The 18,876-nt window shown below is 48.6% G+C and overlaps 1 protein-coding gene across 2 annotated transcripts in view; it reads right to left on the bottom strand.

Annotated features, from left to right (window-relative positions):
* The window catches only part of ttll5 (tubulin tyrosine ligase-like family, member 5), a 48,059-nt gene that overhangs the window by 16,228 nt on the left and 12,955 nt on the right, over positions 1-18,876 (bottom strand). The window contains exons 12-27 of one of the 2 annotated variants that reach the window (XM_030116400.1): positions 16,448-16,529; positions 16,149-16,210; positions 12,948-13,042; positions 11,775-11,816; positions 10,452-10,559; positions 10,218-10,309; positions 9,537-9,599; positions 8,019-8,182; positions 7,496-7,739; positions 6,282-6,399; positions 5,718-5,864; positions 5,533-5,624; positions 4,566-4,714; positions 3,728-4,291; positions 3,449-3,636; positions 1,220-1,347 (exon numbers count right to left, since the gene is read on the bottom strand). In XM_030116400.1, coding sequence (XP_029972260.1) covers positions 1,220-1,347; positions 3,449-3,636; positions 3,728-4,291; positions 4,566-4,714; positions 5,533-5,624; positions 5,718-5,864; positions 6,282-6,399; positions 7,496-7,739; positions 8,019-8,182; positions 9,537-9,599; positions 10,218-10,309; positions 10,452-10,559; positions 11,775-11,816; positions 12,948-13,042; positions 16,149-16,210; positions 16,448-16,529 — 2,338 coding nt within the window. The remainder of the gene's footprint in view (positions 1-1,219; positions 1,348-3,448; positions 3,637-3,727; positions 4,292-4,565; positions 4,715-5,532; positions 5,625-5,717; positions 5,865-6,281; positions 6,400-7,495; positions 7,740-8,018; positions 8,183-9,536; positions 9,600-10,217; positions 10,310-10,451; positions 10,560-11,774; positions 11,817-12,947; positions 13,043-16,148; positions 16,211-16,447; positions 16,530-18,876) is intronic. The other variant, XM_030116403.1, reaches the window with a different exon arrangement.

Here is an 18,876-nt window from a genome sequence, read left to right as displayed (position 1 = left end):
GATCAGTCCGGTTTCCTTCCTCCTCTCCTCCCGGCAGCGTGACAGGGGGTGAGGTACGGGGTGAGCCGGGGGGTGGGGGGGTTTCAATGGCTGCGGGAGTGAGACAGACCGTGGGTGTTGACGCCGTGCCCCCGCCTCCAGCTCCCCTCCGACACAATGTTTCAGGCTGCCAGCCGCGCTTCGCACAGCGCCGCCGCCAACTTCGCTTCTGCTCGGTTCCACAAAGCACAATTAAAAAAAAAAGGGGGGGGGGGGGGGACAGAATGCCCGGAGCAGAGCCGGCCTGCCCAGAGGGATGCTGGCACTCGCCGAGCCCTTTCCAAAGTAACAATCTGAGATCAGAAAAGTCGTCAGAGACCATTAAAAAAGCCTTAAGCGTCGATTGAGCGTGACCGAAAAGGCGACCACAGTTTAGGCATCTAAAGTAAAGAGCTGTATAGAAGTGATTACACAAAAAGCCCTCAGGACTGCAATACAGCCGGAGGAAATCAGACTTGATACCTAAACAGCCCCTCTGAGGTTTTTACACAATTAATCTCCAGGAGGAAAAAACTCAACTCCAATATTTTAACTCCTCAAATGCGAGCGACACCAACACAAGCAGACATCCATCACCCGGTGGACATGATGTTGAGTCTGACAACGAACCAGAGAGAGTCTAGTAGCTCTCGCTCTCTCTGCAGCTCAGAGACGACGCGTAAAGAGCAAACATGAGAACAGCGCTGATCTGAAGTGGTGCTCAGGCGAGAAGTATTCACAAGAGACTCGGGCCTCGTTTATGCAGAGTTTTTGAGATTTCGGTTCAGAAAAGTTCCACGTTTACACGGCAACATTTTGAAAACGATGTATGACCCCATGATCAGTAATGCTATTCGACCATTTCGCAGGCTGGTTTTGGCCCGTGCACCTTATGTTTGATGCCTCTGATTTATGCGATTACTTTTTTCTATATTCAGGAAGTCAATAAGTCACATTTTCACACCATGTTGTTTGTACTGACCAAGTGTTTTCAGATCATGCCCCGAGGGCCAATCACAAGGTCCCTGCAGGCTGCAGACACTGGCCGCCTCTCAATCAACCGGCTGAGTAATAAATCATCTATTTTAACTCAAGCAGGTAATGAGTGATCCACGTAACTGCGATGGAAGAAAAACAGGAATTTGGCCTTGTGTGTGTGTGGGTGTGTGTGTGTGTGTGTGTGGCATGGCCTTGAACGTACCCACTGCTGCTTGGCGGCTCCGGCCCGGAGTGGATGGCTCTCACTGGCCTCTGGGTCGCAGCGGCTTTTGGGTTCAGCGTGAAACTGTCTCTGCCCAGCATCCTGCTGGCCAGGTTCAGGTTGGTCAACTGTTGGCAGAGAAAAACACAAAGAAACGAGCGAATGAACTGAAGTGAACTGGACCAGTCAAACTGCCGAGCGGCCATTGCTAACCACACTCTAATCAAATCAACCAAACGTCTCTATTACTTCACCGTATCGGACTTGTGGAGAACTGTGTGTGTGTGTGTGTGTGTGTGTGTGTGTGTGTGTGTGTGTGTGTGTGCTATGGATTTGTGCATGTCTACTGGTATTTGTGTCTGAGTCCGTCTGTAATGAGATTTGTTAGTGTTTACTTAGATTTCTGCATACCAGTTTGTAAGTGCTTTGGAAAATTTGTGCGTGCATAATCCAATTTCTGTACGCTCAAAAAAAAATCTCTTTGCAGACCCAAATATTATTACACACATAAATCGAAATACACACACACACACACACGCAACTTTCCACACGCACGCACAAGTCCGTCTGCTGTGATATTAGCCTCATTCCGTACGTCTAGAGAGAAGCGTTTGATGAATAGGATGTGATGAATCGGCGTATCTCTGGATTCCTCCCTGTGTGAACCTGCGCCATGTATATGGAGGCTGCGTGAAATGTACACACGGAACATGGCACAGCCCGTCTCCGCCGAACACCCGGCGGTCCCCCTCCCTTCCCTCCATCCTCGGCAGAACGGGCGATCGCGACTCGCGGGGCCAAATGTGTTTACAACCGCATCAACAGTCGAGCGGTATGTGCACCTCCGTATAGCTCTGTGCCGTCCGGTGAAATCGAACGGGGGGGGGGATAAATCACGCCGCTGCAGTACTTCTATTTACTTTATTTCCTCCGGGGTATTAAATGTGCAGTGGGAAAAGTTGAACGCCATCCAAACATTGCACAACATGCTGTCCAGTTACAGCTCCAGATTACTTATTAGAGTAGATGGATTACATTCTGAAAAAAAAAAAAAAAAGATCTTAATACATTAACAGACTTCCTGCCCTGGAGTCATGAACGCCGGCGAGTACCACTGGAATCTCTCATGGAAAACACACGCATACGCACATGTTGGAGACGATCGATACCGTGGCGGCGTGACAGCACAGGAGTATGTCGGCCTTATTGACGGTGACCATGCCAGGCTTTATTCCTGCTCTGCATGTGCGGCTTCGCATGAGAGCGAGCAATTACCTGCAGCTTCCAGGTCAACTGTGCAACAGGGTGTTGTTCATGTTTACAAAGTCCTCCATTTAGTCCAGTGAATGATTTAATGACTTCAAATCTGCACCCCCCCCCCCCACCCCCCACCCCCCCACCCCCCCAAAAAAACCCAAATGTACTCTGAGTCTTTAAGTGCTGAACACTGGACTATTTTACTCAGAGATCTTGCTGCCTTGTCCAGGATTAACATCCCACAGGAAATGCAGCAAACAACTATCAAACAGACAGAATAATGTGCGGTCGAAGGGAAACCATAAAAACAGCAGTCTGTGTGGTCTGGTGCCATCACAGAAAAACTCCTAACAGAGATAATCCAGCGAAGCCGAGGAGGACACGCTGGAGGAGGAAGAGGAGGAGGAGCGGAGGAGGGGAGGGAAGCTTCAGAGGCTCCCCGAGCCGAAGGCCCATCCTTCAGGGAAGCTGCCACTCCCCTACCCGGTGCCAATTTGCCACATTCCTCAATTTATAAGCATCAATTACCCCAAAAAAAGAAAGAGTGGCTGCTTGTTAAGTATCAACAGAAATCACTCCCCCATGGTGCATCTGATAATGAGACCTCACACGGAGCCCGGGCTGGATGCGGCTCGCCGCCGTTTAGGCCAGCCAGTTTTCGGCTTCCCCTTCCAGCGCCGCCCCCGCGCCCGCCTGCGGCCCACAGCCGGCGGGCGAGGCGCGGGGGGCTGACGGAGGAAAGGTGCGCGGTACGGCAGGTCTGAAGAAGAGCGAACGAGCGGCGAGAAGCCGGCGACCGGCGCGGGGGCCTGAGCCAGGTTTACCCGTCAGACCTCACAGCGAGCGGCACGCCGGCCCGATTCCTCACTCCCTCGTGTGAAACCCCCCCCCCCCCGGCTCGCCTTCGTAACTCCACGTATCGACGCCGTTTGAAACGTAAAGCTGTTGAAGCTGACACTGCAGCGAACTCACGTGATGCGTGAGGAGGTTGATGTGGCCGGAGCTGCCGTAGCGCCGGGCGACCTGCTGGTCGGCCAGCTTCTGCAGCGCCGAGATGAAGGCCTGCTGGTTGGACTGAGCCTGAGCGGACAGAGTGTTTAACTCCTTGAAAGCACCGACTGAGTTTGACTTCAGCTTACTGGAACTGCCCTTCTTGTTCGCTGAAAGAAAAAATGAAATTCCGATGAGGAACACTGAGAACGCAGCAGCTGATTCGAACACAAAGCCCGTCCCGCGGAGCGGCGGCGTTACCTTGACCTGCGGACGTGGGTCTGGAGAGCTTCTGGCTGTAGATGTGTCTGGCACTTGGGACTGAGGAGGACGCCGCGGAGCCGGATATGGTGGAGGTGAAGGCCTGCAGCCTCCTGAGCACCTGGGTGGACGGCGCCGCCGTCATGGCGTTGGAGCCGCCGGGCGCCGCCCTCGGCGGCTGAGTGACCACGGGGGCGGGGGAGTACGCCGGGGGGTCGCACAGACTCTCGGAGTGGCAGAAGTGACTCTTGGCCAAGGACTGCACGTAGGACGGGGGCTGGGGGGGCTGGGGGGGCGGACACGGCGGCGGCGGCGGGGGACAGTGAAGGGGCAGCGACAGGTGAGCAGCGGGGCAGTGCTGCGGGTGAAAGTGCGTGCAGTCTAGAGTCAGGGGGAAGCCGGAGCAGTGCTGGGCCGCCGGGACGCCCGGCGGGGTTTTCCCAGGCGGCTCCTCGTGGACCGGAGGCCGGCCGTCGGAGGCCTTGGCGTCCCGCTCGCCGCTGACCTTCCCCGCCGGGAGCGAGGACTCCGAGGCGCTGTAATCCTCCCTGGCCACATGCGGAGCTGTTTGATGGAGGACAGAAGCCAGAGCGGCTTTATCATCAGCCGGCCATTCCTCAGCTCTGACACACATTTGTTTTCCCACACACACTTCTAATCACCGGGAGCCGACCGTTTCCTCGCCGCAGATGACTCAATCTTTTTCCTCAATATTTGAAGGGAGGGAGCAGGGGGTAAAATCTAAACATCTCCTCTATACTGTGTTTGAATGATAAAGCAATTAAAGGTTGAACAGACATACATTAAATATGTAAAATAAACCACAGATGAAACTCACATTTGGCGTTCTCACAGCTGTCTGAATCTCCAGACAGATTAACTTCATGGACCTGCTTCTTTATACTTTGGACTTTCGTTCCAAGGAATACGGTGGCTGACTTATTCTTCTGTGTATAGAATGTCAGCACTTCCTCCAGGTCGTTTTCACTGTCGAAAAGGAAAGAAATGGACGAGTTGAATGTATATAACAGATCGAGATCACATTCGGGAACATATAGAAGAGCCAAACACTTGTAGCGACGACTGGAGGACACAGAAATGCAGGTTTTTTTCCTTCCTTCCTTCAGTCTCGGGACGTCTCACTGCCGAGCCCTAATACGTTTCATCAGTTCCTGACAAGAAAACGGTTTCCAAACCTCATGGATAAGTGTGATTGCAAGTGCATTAGAGGAGAAGGAGCGGGGGAAGCCAGTAGAGGCGTGGAGGAGTGTCAGAGGAACTCCTCTTCCCACCATGAGAACCGACCGAGACTGTCCCGGGCTGCACTTCCACGTGTGCAGGGATGGGTATCGTGAAGGAAGTGGAAGATTCACACAACAGCAGAAGATCCCTTGAAAAAGGGGGGAGCGTTACACACTATTTTTGAACATTTCTGCTTTTGATCGGTCTCATTTAGTAAATCGTTTGTTATAGAAAAGGACTCATCCACATGCTCCGCACTGGCACTGTTTGCCTGATGAAATACCAAATCTTTAACTGCAGCAATCATTTTGTCATCAGACGTCAAGCTGCTGGATGAAGACCCCAACCTGGACGAAAACCAGACTGACATGCTGGAGGTTCGTCTCTCGTGCTTTCTAATGTGAAAAAAAAAAACAATCTGAGAAGTGCTTGAGATACATTGGAGACTACGGAGTTTTGAAAACCTGTCAACATGTTCAACATCCAAACGACACGTCTGCGATCTCACAGGGGAAAAACTGCAAACGCTGCAAATGTTGAAGTGCCTCTGCTGGCTTCCTCACCTTGCGGCTGTGATGTACTCCTGAAAAACCCTGGGGTTAACGCAATGCTCCTCCTTGCTGCTCTCCTGTTTTTTCATCATATGCTCAGTTTCCTTAAAGGAGAGGACAGAACACCGAGGCAGGTCTTATTGAGTTGTGTGAAAACCAATAATAATGTTTTTTTTTTCTTTCTGGAGAGCAGGTACCTTGTTATAGCAGTGAATGAACTCTCCTAACTGGTGGGACAGGATGCGTCTGCGGTCCTGGAGAGGCAGCTGCCGACTGGGCAAGACCACCTTGATGTCTTGCTGAAGGTTACTGGCTGCTCGCCTCAGGAAGCGAATCACCAGCTCCTGTGCAGATCCAGCAGAAAAACAGAGGAAGTCTTTCACTGAATCAGTGATTCGCTGTGCTGATGCCTCTCTTTTTCAGGGCTCGCCCCTCCCTTTATAACATCTGAAATCGCAGAGATTGGCCTGAGCTCACACTGATGTTCCCCAAACATCTGAGGCCGGGGATGATGATGGTGATGATGTATGACACTAACCAAGCAGACTTTCCAATCAGACTCGCTACGGAGTCCGTGTTTCCCTTAAATGGAGCCACAGATGCCTCATGAGCGGCTCAGCTACAGCCAGGGTAAAGATGAGTAACAGGGTAATAATAAGGGGAATCTGGCGTACATACATCCAAGGGAAATAATGCCTCACCGTGCCACACAGCTGTCTATTCATCAGGAAGAGGACATTTAGAAATAGGTGTAACCGTACCATTTGGTCATTGTCCTTGTCCGGCCATGCGGGGACGGCGTCGTCTCTGCTCTCCGCTAAAAGCCTCTGTTGGACTCGCTGCAGGTAAGAGGAGAAAGCGATCCGGGCCTGCACTTTACTGGAGACAAGAGGAAAACAATCAGGCAGTGCATCGGTAAAAAGAAAGTAATGCAAAACTGGTGAAGAGCTCTTGGAATCAGAGCTCTTGTAAAGTTTGTACTGCATCTGTTATAAAATCATTTCATTGGAATCATTTGATCTGGAAACAAAAACAGGTATGTACGAGTTACAGCCAAAAGCTGTTGAAACACAGTGTATCTTGTCCTCCATCAGCAACACATGATAAATTGCTTTTGTGACCGTGGTGAACTTGGAAAGACGACTGACAGAACATCCCAGTTTCCAAAAAAAAAAAAAAAAATGTTTTGGAAAAAGCTGTCAAACACAAACAATGATATGTTGTACTATAATTTCCCAGGTTCATGCACAGTCCTGGCAAGCGCTGAGGAATTTCTACAAACTCAGACATGTCATTGTAATTCCTCTTCAAATGATAATTTCAGGCACACGATTTGAATTGACGGGAGGCTGCGGCTCACAGCAGCGCACACACACACACACACACCCTGCTAAGCAGAACTAAACAGCTTCGGAAAGCTTTGTGTTGGTTTCACAGTTTCCCTCACCCTTCGGTTTGTGAACATACAACAGACTTCAGTCTTCACTTGAGCCGTTCCTAAATCTCATTAAAATGACAGGCTCTTTAGGAGACCTTTCGCACGACGGCTCAAAATTAATGAAAAAACTCACCAGATATTTCAAATTAAGAGCAAATAACTCATGGGAGAGCAGTTCTGCCTATGGATCCAACAGCTGTTAACTATTATTATGTTATAATGTGGAAAACGTTGGAAGGTGGGAGTCGTGGGGCTCGGAGCTGAAATATAGTTGTAGCTTCAGGTCCCAGGGTGACCTCCACACTTCGAAAAACTTTATGCTTTATGCCTTAAAAAAAGAACATTTTTTGCCCGTTGGCTATTAGCTTGTCTGAAGGCAGATCTTCCATGTAGTGCTCAAAAGAACTTGATCAAGATAAAATTCATTCAAAAATAGCCTGGATTTCTTTATCCTTGTGTGCAAAAACCGCACAATTCCCCTTCGAATCATGGGAATGTAAGCGACACGCGGCAGCCAGCACTGAGCAGCCGTCTGACCTGAGCTCCCAGCCCTGCTGAAGGATGTTGAGCAGGTTGACTCGGGGCCTGGAGCTGAGCGAGGCTGCCTCGGAGCTGGACAGATCCTCGCTGTGGCGGCGCTCCAGTGGCGTGGCCGCTTGTTTTCTTTGCTCCGCTACCAAAGCCTTGCGAGACACTGGCTGGAGAAGCCGTTTCACCTCCTCTTTTTCCTCCTCTCCCTCCCGGCTGCCGCTCTCGGCCGGGGAGGCCTTGGATTCCTTCCCTGAGGTATGCAGCAGTACAAGGAAAGACAAACGTCAGTTGCATCACTGGCATTGCGGATAAAATACACACATGCACTCAAAATAGGCCCTTTATTGTTGCTGCAATGAAATGAACTCATTCAGAGTCATATTTGGCCAACCTCACCGTGACACAGGGGAGTTATTTATTGGAACCGAAAGTGCATTAGTGTGTGACGGCGTCCAACTTAACCGTACTGGCCTCGGCTTTTAGAGAAGAAGCAGCCGTCCGGCCCGAGGCGGGACACGTCACTGCCTACCCGGTTTTCTCTTTCCCGCCGCCGCCGCCGCCGAGCGGCGAGCCAGGTGGCGCTGTCTCCGCTTCCGCGCGTCCAGGGACAGCAGCTTCCTCTCGTACTGGACCACATGGCAGCCGTGGACCGGGTCCACCTGCAGCTGCACGTTCCCGTTCGCAGCCGCATTCCTGGGAGACACAGCAGCGCCGCGGTCAGAGCAACAATAACCATGATTTATACGAGTGTCATCATCCACCGCGAGGCAGGTCGGAGACGTGAACTTCAGCTGAGGTCAACTTCTGAACAGCGTTATAAGACAGTAATTTAAACTCTGTTGACTTTTAACTCGGCAGCTTGTCTTGTGCTTTCGTTTTGGGATTTCCTGTGAAAAAAAGGATGAACATATTCGCAGGTGGAGTGTAAAAAATGTAGACATGACGAGTAGTGGTGTCAAACATAAGACCTGTGGGCCAAATCTGGGCGGTATGAGACTCAAATCTGGACCGTCAAACCACCGAGCAGCGATTTTTGAACAACTTTAGACAGCGACACCAGAGCTGAGATCTCAGTGATGCGGCCATGAAAGCTAGCTGCCTCGGTGCTATCAAACTAGCCTCAAAGCCAGGCTGTCGGGGTGAGTTTGTAAAAACACCCATAATGCAACAGCTTTAGGAGAGTTATTTGGACATTTCACTGTATTTTGTACAAGAAATATTCATTAAAGTTGACTTTATGTTGAGATTGTGGTCATTTTTGGAAGTAATTGTAAAAATATAAACAGTTTCATCAAGTAATCTGCACTACAAGAAAGAAAAACTTCAAAGTTTTTATATCTTAAAGTGAAATCAGGCCTTATGTGGAACTTAAGCGGTGTTAGTCTGACACCGCTGGTGTAAAGTAAAGATAGAGGAATAAATTAAAGAGGAAGTCATAGAGAAACAGGCTGAAAAGCTGGAATGGGTTTAGCTCCAGTTAGAAAAAACAGCATTATAGTGATTCCACTGATGCTCAGTTCACTTGGTGTATTTATGTCACAGGTGTGGGCGTCGGTTCATCGAGCTGCTGATTCTGCCTCGTAGCCGATGTGACAGATGGCGATGGTGTAAAACAGAGAGCGTCGGCGGAAAACAAAAACAGCTGCTGAAATCTTCCAACAGCAACAGTTTCCCCTCGTCTGGCTACCTTACGGACACAAACCGCTCACAGCGGAGCCGAGTCGTGACCCAAATATCTGGTCAACACAGCCTGAAAGCCTCTGTCGATTCAGATGTCTTTAAATGCATGTTGTAATACAATAACGTGAATGTGGTTCCATAAAGGGGCCCAGATTGTCCGGGACTATCTCCCCCCCTGCCCTAGAATGTCCGCCGCGGTGCCACATAGACATCGAACGCGTCCTGGAAAAGTTGCTTCATCTTTCCTGCCGCTCCTCTCACCTATCCAGCCGAAAGACCAAACAAACGCCGCGTTAGAATCCCAACCGCTCCCACAGACTGATGGAGAGATTTATTCCCCGCTGCCGACCACAATGGAAACGCTTACCTTCCATGGAAAAGCCGGTTTGCCAGCATGGAGTTCATTGATGTCTTGGACTCCAGATATCCACTGAGAGAAGAAGATAATAAGCAAATTACAATAATCATAAATTCAGGGGCCCCGGTGAGCTTCAGCCCTCCTAGTTGTGGCGAATGTGTTAAAATGAGGCCTGTGTGATATGGCTGCTGGAGAATCATTAAATACACCAATAATTTCACAGAGCGCTGAATAATGAATAATAATGCCACCCTCACTATGATGAAAACCAACCATTTCTTACCTCTTGATCAACACGGCTGTGTGTAAACATAGAGGGAATCCAGCATTCACCCAGAAATGACTACTCAACATGGCAGCTCTGGTGTACTCCTTTAAAAGACATTTATTCCTGTTGTCCAGTCTGCTTTAATCACCGCGAAGGGCAGTTAAACTTTATTCTCCCCCTGCAGTAAAAATAATCTAGCAAACAGCGGAGACACGGAGAGCAGATCACACCCTGGACATGCCTCATTTAGCGGCTGAGTTATTTACAATCCAGAGGAGGAGTTTAGGACGTGAATTTTATGCAAAATGTCCCACTTATCTGGGGATCTGCGTGATCTCTGGGTATCTGCAATAAGAAACGTCTCACACACACCCCGTCGCCGACTACAAGTCATGTGTGAGACGCTTCTTGGCCGGGATTACCCGTAAAGCTCCCATGTATCCGAGGTGGGGAAAATCCTGATGAAGCCTCCCCGCCTCTCGTACTCCTCCTTTATCCTCCTCAGCACTTTGATCTGCGGGGGTGAAAAAGAGAAAGTAAAAACACACATTCCTCTCCAGAGCGATGTTTTCATGAAGTCCACATCCATCAGCCTGCGTCTCCGTAACGCTGCCACTCGCGGTGCTTTATGCCTCCTCATTAACGGGGCGTCGCACCTCCTCGGCCGTCAGGCTCAGAGTGCTGTCTCCCTGGTTCTGCTTCGCTCCCGGCTTCTCCTTCACGCCCTCGCTCTCCGAGTTGTTGGCTGATGTGGGCCTCTGTCGCTGAAACGGGGAGAGAGAGTCAAACTAAATATCACACTTTGAATGTTTTTTACAAACACACTCTCTCAGACCAACAGTGAGCAATGTGAAAAATGGTGTTCAAAGGCAGATGTTTCTCCAATCTGACTGAAAATGTTAAATTATGGATGTAAACACTGGGGAAGCATGATTTCTAAAGTAGCAAAGTGAGGTTAGAAAACATGCTTCTCTGTAAAATTAAATTCTTTCTCTGCTGTCAACAGGAAAACAAAAGAAAGAAAGAGCGATTTTTAAAAACCATGAACAAGGCGTAAACAAAAAGCAGGGCAAGAAAAGTCAGCTACATGCTGCAAATGGTCCTGAAGAATGAGCATAATCACACACTTAAACACTTAAAACATCAAGTAGACAAAATTACTACTTAATTACAGTAATGGAAGCGTTTCTAATTTGTTACTTTAATTCTCTGTGAAGAAAAACTGGGTGCTTGGTTTCCAGAGTGTCAGAGTTTCAGAAGCTGTTTTACACGTTCAGCAAGGGAGTCTGCTGCTACTTTACAACATTTCTTTCTATTTCGTGAATTAAAAAGCAAATCTGAAAACGGAGGCAGTTCAGACCGCAGGCAGCCAAACTACTGAAGCATCCTTACTGAATTCCAACAACTTCGACAACTTCGGTCTGAGCTTGGATGGGACTGCAGGACACAGCCCCCCCGGACCGCATTTGTCATCTCAATTGTGGCGGGATTATATTAAATTTGTCTGACATTTCTCAGGTTGGGGGGGGTGGGGTTATATGAAGGCAGCCAAAAAGTGACAAGGCCTAATTCCGTGGAGGAAAGTCCTGATGAGAGTAAAGGGAGCGGACAGGTTCCCGGTCGGCCTCTGGAACGGCCGCCTTGATTTAAGTCCGTCTGGGACACTCGGACCCCCGCGCTGTAACGCTTTCTTGCAAATTTCAGAAAAGTGGTGCATTGCAGTAGCCGAAGCACTTGCTTGCAAAAAAAGGCCACTTTGCTAATGTAATCGAGGTCTCATTTGATGCAGCTTCGGGAATCGATAAAAGTCGTCTGTCTGTCCTGATGAAAAATTAAAAAGCCCCATAATTAAATGAGCAGAAGGCAGAAAGCTATTTCTTAACGGGCGTCGGGGGGGGGGGGGGGGGGGGGGGGGGGATTTGCAAGAGAGAAAACTCAAAAGGGGGAGATTAATTTGTCTGAGAGAGACAGAAACTTACCGCTCTGCTCTGTGCGGCGGCCGGCGGAGCAGAGAAGGCTTTCTAAGAGTGGAGACATTGCATCAGCGTTAACCGAAGCACAAGCAGAGCCCGTCGGCATGCAGCAGCGAAACACTGCGACTGTATGTCCAAACAGGCCTTTTGCACAACGTGAAGGTGGAGCGGGACTCTGATTCAGCGGTGCAGTAGCTGCTGTGGCATCATTAGGCAACACGGCCTAGAGAGAGCATTACTCACTTGATTAGAGACGATAAAACAATAAGCCACAATGTGCGCAGCGCTCGCACACTGAAGTCACTCAAACACTGTAATTACATTAGCAGTTGTTTAGCATTACACCGGATTTTCCATGAGGGGAGGAGAGGAGCTCGACGGCAGTGGCAGGAATGTACTGTAAGCAAGAGAGAGAGAGATGAGGACGAGAGCGGGAATGTTTCGCAAGGGAGGGTGACCGAGTGCAGAGAGACAGAGAGAGAGAGAGAGAGATTCATATTTTAATCACTTTGAGGGGTGTGAAACCTGGGATTGCACCACACTCGCAGGGGGTCTAAAATGTGTTGCTGTGCTTGTTTTAGTCATTTTGAACGGTTAAAAACCCGACATCACTCCGACATGTAGAGCGGGGGAGTCAAACACATTTTAATGAAAGCTTCTGCAGCAAAAGACTGTAAAATGTCCTTAAAACTTCTCTTACAGCTGGGCATGTTTTTACAAACGCCACCTGACTGCACTGAAGCTAGTTTGATAGCAAGAAAGTAGCTATAGTTGTTTTCATGGCAGCATCACTGATATCTCGGCGATGGTGTCAGCAGTCTGCTGTGTCTGCTACTTCTCAGAAATTTTTTAAAAATGGATTTCTTAGATATTTTTACAATTTGCTTGGCTGTTTAGGGTCCCAGATTGGAGTCTCTTGGCCCATGGGCCTTATGTTTGAAACCCCAATCCTGGACTCTTCAATATTTCAGTTGAATCTATGCACATGGTCTTGTATTTATCTCTTTTAGGGGCCTGGAGACAGACAGTACACTACTCCCACATCGCATTTACTGTTTTACAGCGAAGATCACATTTCAGTCAAGGTGGGAATCTAAACCTGAACCATGGGGACAAAAACAGAGGCCCTCCCATAAGGGAAACCTCCAGATCTCGGAGGTGTGTGCGTGCAGCGTCTACCTGCGCTCTCTGAGCGGACGGCGGCTTGGCGTTGGGATCCAGGGCGGCCCGGTCGGAGCGCGGCAGCCTGGACAGGGGGTCCTGACACACGAAGCCTGCGGGGACACGCGCAAGAGCCGTGAAGGGGTATTTCTCTGACGTCGGCTCTCAGATATGCGCCTTAGTTCCCACAACCTCCGCATATTGCATCAGCTGGTCGAGCGTTGTGCAAGACGCCGTCGGAGCAGGTTGGGAAACACGGAGGCTTAAAAAGATGAAGATGAAGTCTTAAAAACAACCGTTTTGATGAGTTGACACAAACCAAAGCAGACTCATGTCTCAGGACATGATTCCACTCTCATATCTGGGTGTTACATATAAATCCAAACCATTACACTTGACACGTGCACTTGAAAATCTTTAAATCTACATTTTGGTTTTTAAGAAAAGTAAGATGATATCTCACTTTTCAAAATGAATTTACAAATGTAAAACAGACCATGAATGAGCAGAACATAATGAGATCTCGGGGCCGTTTCAAACTCAATTCATGTTTCTTCATATTAAAAACAACTGCGACATCTCTTCCAACTCAAACGCTCTAGTAAAGCGGCTTTTTTCTTTCCCCCTCGAACTTTATGGAGTCATCAGGGTTAAGTCTTTGGTCGAAGGACATGGAAATGTTCCTCAGTATCGACCGCAGTGGCTGTGGCGCGGCACTTTTATTGAAGCCAATGATTTGCGATAGCCTTTCTGCTGCTAGCAAGATCTAAAACGAGTTTTATTCGGAGGATGACTCAGACTTTAAAACCACTCCCTTAAAAAAAAAATTACATTTAGAATTACGTGAACAGGGTAGTGACTAATGTTCCTGTGTAATGGACGACAAACGCAGAAGAAACTCTTCCCCGCTATTGTCATGTAAAATGAGTCAACCAGTTTGTCTTTGTTACCAACTTTAATGCAAAGAAAAGTCAACAGCTCATCTTACTAATACAGATTAAGGCAGGGTTCGGTTTTATGTTGTCTGCAGAAGGTTATGGTCGCGGTTTTGACATGCAGAAAGAAGAATAACCTCACTTCCAGTTCTGTTTGTTTACAGATGGTGGAATGAAGCCCACAAACAAACACCTTCTGAGCGGGCAGCCCAGCATGGCGGAGGAATCATAATGCTGTGGGGCTGCCGGACCGTATCACAGGAATCATGAAATCAGAGAATGATCAATTGATGGAAATTTCAAAGTTCATGGATCCTCCAGCAAAACAAAGACCCAAAGCTGGCCAAAAGCCATAGAAAAGCACACAGGGATGTTTGGAAAGGTTGAAATGAACAGCAAGGTGTGATGACTCTTATTAAAAAGGGCCTGCAGTAATTAATGCACATTGTGAGTTCTTTTTTCTTCTTTTTCGTCTTTGAAAATACAAAATGTAACTAAAAAAAAAAAGCTAAATTATTTGAACCTCCAATAAAAAACCTTATTATTTAAATTAGGAACATTTCTATTTATTCCTGGAGATGTAGTCCAGGTGCCAATAACAGCAAGCAGCACTGATTACATCAGATCCACAAATTAACTGTACTGTTTAGTTTTATCTGATTTTACCTTTAATATCAACAACATAAGTGCACAAAATCATGATTTTTTAATTGTTTTTTTCATTTTTCACCATTATCATAGCTATTAATGCACCAGAGATGTATGAATGTATGAACTGATATAAAATTGTTCCCATGCGATTCTTGTTTCAGATGAGAGATTACTTTCATTCCTGCTCCGTGCAGCCCGGCAGCGATCTGCCAAAGCATTTCTTTTATAAATGTACCTTTAAGAAGCCAAGCAAACCACATGGGGTTATTAGCCACAGGCCAATATTAAGTTCTTTACAGCAACACACTTCTGTGTACTTTCACACTCCATCATCTTCACGTTGAAGGGTATCGTGTTGTGATTCGCGTCTCTCAACGACGAGCCGCCGACCCGTTTCAAGAGGTTCCCACACTCCCTCCTCGCTGACTGAAGGTCGCAGTGAACTCCTGCACAAGTATGTTTGTGTGTTGTATCTTGCACTCGGAGTTCGGCGTATTGACAGCTTGGCGCCCGGAGCTGTTTGCTCTCGCTCATCCAGGCCGTCAGGTAAGTACCATACCCCCCCTCCACACACACACTCCTGCCTAAACACGGCAATTATTACAAACACGGGCGACACGGAGCTGACGGGCAGAAAGTGGGTGCTAATGGAATGCTGTCATTATTTACAGGTCTGGGATTGGGCCCAAGTGTTATCAGCCAACAGTGGCTCCGTTTGTTTGCTACATAATAAATGTGCGATGTTTAACGTGCCGCTGCTCATCCCCCCCCCCCGCCACGCACCCGCGGTAACGTCTCAGTCCAAAGACAACTGGCAAGTCGGGATTCTACTCTTTCACTTAATGAGTCGGAGGCGAGGGTTTCAAGCCGCGGCACGGCCCGGGCCGGGACGCTCATGCATATGCAGGTTCAGACAGCCGTCCTGCTGATATTATTAAGCCGCGGCCGCAGACAGACAGTGACTCAGAGACGCTGCAGACGGCTTCCCGCGCATCAACGGCCTCCGAACTTCACCGAGGATAAACCCGAGTTAAATACGCTCGACTGAAAGGCTTTAACTTGCGATGACGAGACGGTGTGTGAGAACCTGAGTGAGCTTCCTCTGAGCCGCGCTATAATAGCTCTCCTTTATGGGATTTCAATAATTAAGCAGTAAACATATTTAATCGAGACACAGCTTCAAACTGTGAGACTGTGCATACAGCGCTGATCTCCGCCTCCAGGCAGGCTTAATCACTTCAATGAAAACCAAGGTTTATGTTGACGACTCGGTCCGCAAGTTATTTAATCTGAAATAATGAGGGCCGCGGATTATGCCTCTCAGCGTCTCGACTGTCTCAACTGCTTTTGTTTCAACAGGTGATCCTGAGGCGTCAGACAACAGAGAACTGCCTCCACAATGGCAAACTGCGAAACATGCTCCTGGAGAGAAACCGCTGAGGAACCTAGGCTGATTTTAGTTCAGACTGAAGTCCACAGCTTTCATGTACGTCAAAGTAACAAGCTCATGGAAACTCCTGGAATGTAGCCCTATCTTTTATTTATTTTATTTTTTTATTAAATAATAATGGTCCTTTACTGCCACAGCACATGATTTGATCGCGCAGCATTTCCAGCAGTGGTAAACACTCACCCACAAGTGAAAACATGTCTGCAATCATGCTGGCCTTTATCTTCAGGTCCAACGGAGCGTCGCTGCAAACAAGCAAATTTATACCCAAAACTATTAAACATCCTTACAAGCCAAAAAAAAATAAAGACAAAAAGCAAAAGGCGCGATAAGACTGAGATTTCCCAGACTGTCTGATCTCATTGTGTTTCTAAAAGCTGAAGAGTACAAGAAAGACCTTTGCCTGACATGGCAGCGGGAATGTTTTCAGTCGGGTTCTCCTGAAACAACAAATACAAGAATCACATAATTGAGTCACTCACCAGGCCAGGGACGGGGAAAGGTTCACCTCCAGCAGCCAGGGCTTGAGGTTGGAGTCAATGAGCACATCAAAACCGTAGAGCTCTGCAGAGGGAAACACAAAATGAATCAAAGGCTTCTCACCGCAGACGGGGAAGTCAGCAGAGACAGACGGGATCCCAAAAAAAAAAGAGAGAAAAACCTTCGAGATCGGCTCAGTGAAAATAAAGGATGAAGGATATCAGAGTCGCAGGCGCTTCCAGAGCTTTATCATGGCTCCATTATGTGGCATTTGGCTACACGGCTTCAGCCTTTCTGCCTTTGATTACATGCATGTTATGTACCCAATCACTCAGGCTAGAAACATCCCCGAACGCCTGCTACCGAGGGATCGGCTCATTCCGTTAACTAAGGACATACACATTTCATCTGTCAGGAGGCGGCTTACGTAATCCGGCAGATCAAAAACAAACCGTGGCTGTGAACATTTTCATATATACAGTCAATGATTCTCTCATGACGGGGAGGGTTAGAGAGTCTACGTATTGTCACTGTACATTAACAAGAAGGACAGTGGCCTAATAGCTACCAGAGGAAAGCTCCAGCTCCATCATCCAGCTCATATGTTGTAAAAGTGGAAAAATAAATCCAGAGATAAAACTCTGGAAACGTGACAATGTGGCCCTGAAGTGACAAAACCCGAGGAATTAAAAAGGCCGTAGGCAGCAGGCTGTATGTACTCCACTGCAGTAACAGCTCAGCACTGAGTGACACAATAAAAAGCTTTTACAAAGTGGTCAGGAAGTTCCCCGTGTAAATCTCCATCCACTCTCTCCCTCTTCTCCTTCTTGTTTCGGTGACTGATGTATGGCTCACTGCGGCGGAGTCGGCGTGTGCGCCATATGAAAGCCTTCACACGCCGCTCTGGGGAGTGTCACCCGGCGAGCCGACGACCCGCCGGCCCCGGCCGCGGCCCCGGGCCCCGGCGGCGGCGGCGTGCAGGGGAAACCGCAGTATTTTACAGGGTTTGGGTAAAGCCCAGCCAAAGAGGCGGAGGAAAAAAAATCCCTCTAATGGCACTTCAAAAGAACAGGCTGTGTTAAGAATAGGCCGGGGGGGGGCTGCAGCTTCCAGAGCGGCTGTAACCAGCACTGTTTGTTCTAGCTCAGGTCAGTGCCAGTGTTAAGCACACAAAAGCTCGCGAGGCAGCTCGATATTAAACTTATTATTGCAAGGATGAACCGGAGCGGTCCGGGTTTAACGGGCCGGGTTCACATTATGAGGACGGACGTTGCTTAAAGCGTCGTACAGGTAGAATCTCATTAAAACTGGGATCCGGGGCATTAAAGACCACAGGGGGGGGGCCCGACGCCTCGCCTGCCCTCGGGTTGTCAGAAAGAGATTAAACCAGAATATTAGACTTTCTAGAATCTCCACCAGTCAGTGGTTTCGCTGTAATGTTTTGGCAGATCGGAAATCATCGAGGGGGTCCACAGAGGAAAAGGAAGTGTCGGGGAGGTCGGGCACCTGCTGTTCCGCGTAAACGACACATTTTTTCATATGAAAACACTAAACTTTGTGTTTCAGGTTTCCGTTTACACGATACTGGTGGTTGAAGCCACTGAAAATGCAACGTTTTGAAAACGGCCCCCAACGGTGGAACCTCACTAGAAAAACACTCCGATTCCATCTGTGTGGAAATGCAACTATCTGATCAGGCTCTGAGTCAGTCTGTTTGCCTCCAGAGTGTCGTGTCTTATCTGTGTCTGTCCTTTAAATTCTGTGGAATAACCTTGAATCTGGGCAACTGACAAACACCCAAAAACAACAACATGAAAAAACAAAGATCTAAAGAACATCGCGAAAGAACACCAACAGTCTCCTCACACAGGAAGGCTTTCGGTTCATCACACGTGTCAAGACGTGGCAGAAGGTCCGACCTGCTGCAACTGCAAGCTTTTAGTTTTCACGTTGTGACCGAACACGGTCTGCCGTGCGCCCGCGAGCCAAGAGGAGCCGCAACACAAGCTGCTCCTGCCATCCTCAACTCCTTCCACTGGTGAGGATGGACCGGACCCCCGCTGCTCCAACGTGCTCGCTCAGAGCGGAGCACGAGGATTCTATTTTCCACTTGCTGGCTTGTCCAACTCTATCCACTTCTTGCAGAAAAAAAAGACACACACACACGAGACTTGCAGAAAGATGGAGTGTGTGTGTGTGTCATAAAACATCATGCATTAGTCTTGGGGCGAGTGGTGAGCTGGAATAAATGTGTTTGAGCCTACAGTGCCTCATCAGTGGCACCACAACAACAAGGGAAAATGGGGAGGTGTTACGCCGCCTCGCCAGCCTCCGACAGGCAGGCTCCATGTGCCGCGAATTTTCCCCCAATTAGGAGCAGACGCCGCTCCTGCCCCACGAGCCGGCCCAGCCGCTCGCAGTTAGACACGTT

Source organism: Salarias fasciatus, chromosome 19 (genome assembly GCF_902148845.1).
Source record: "Salarias fasciatus chromosome 19, fSalaFa1.1, whole genome shotgun sequence".
In the NCBI taxonomy this organism is placed as follows: domain Eukaryota; kingdom Metazoa; phylum Chordata; class Actinopteri; order Blenniiformes; family Blenniidae; genus Salarias; species Salarias fasciatus.
The sequence above is the reverse complement of the archived record's forward strand: the minus strand, read 5'-3'. Positions and strand labels throughout refer to the sequence as shown.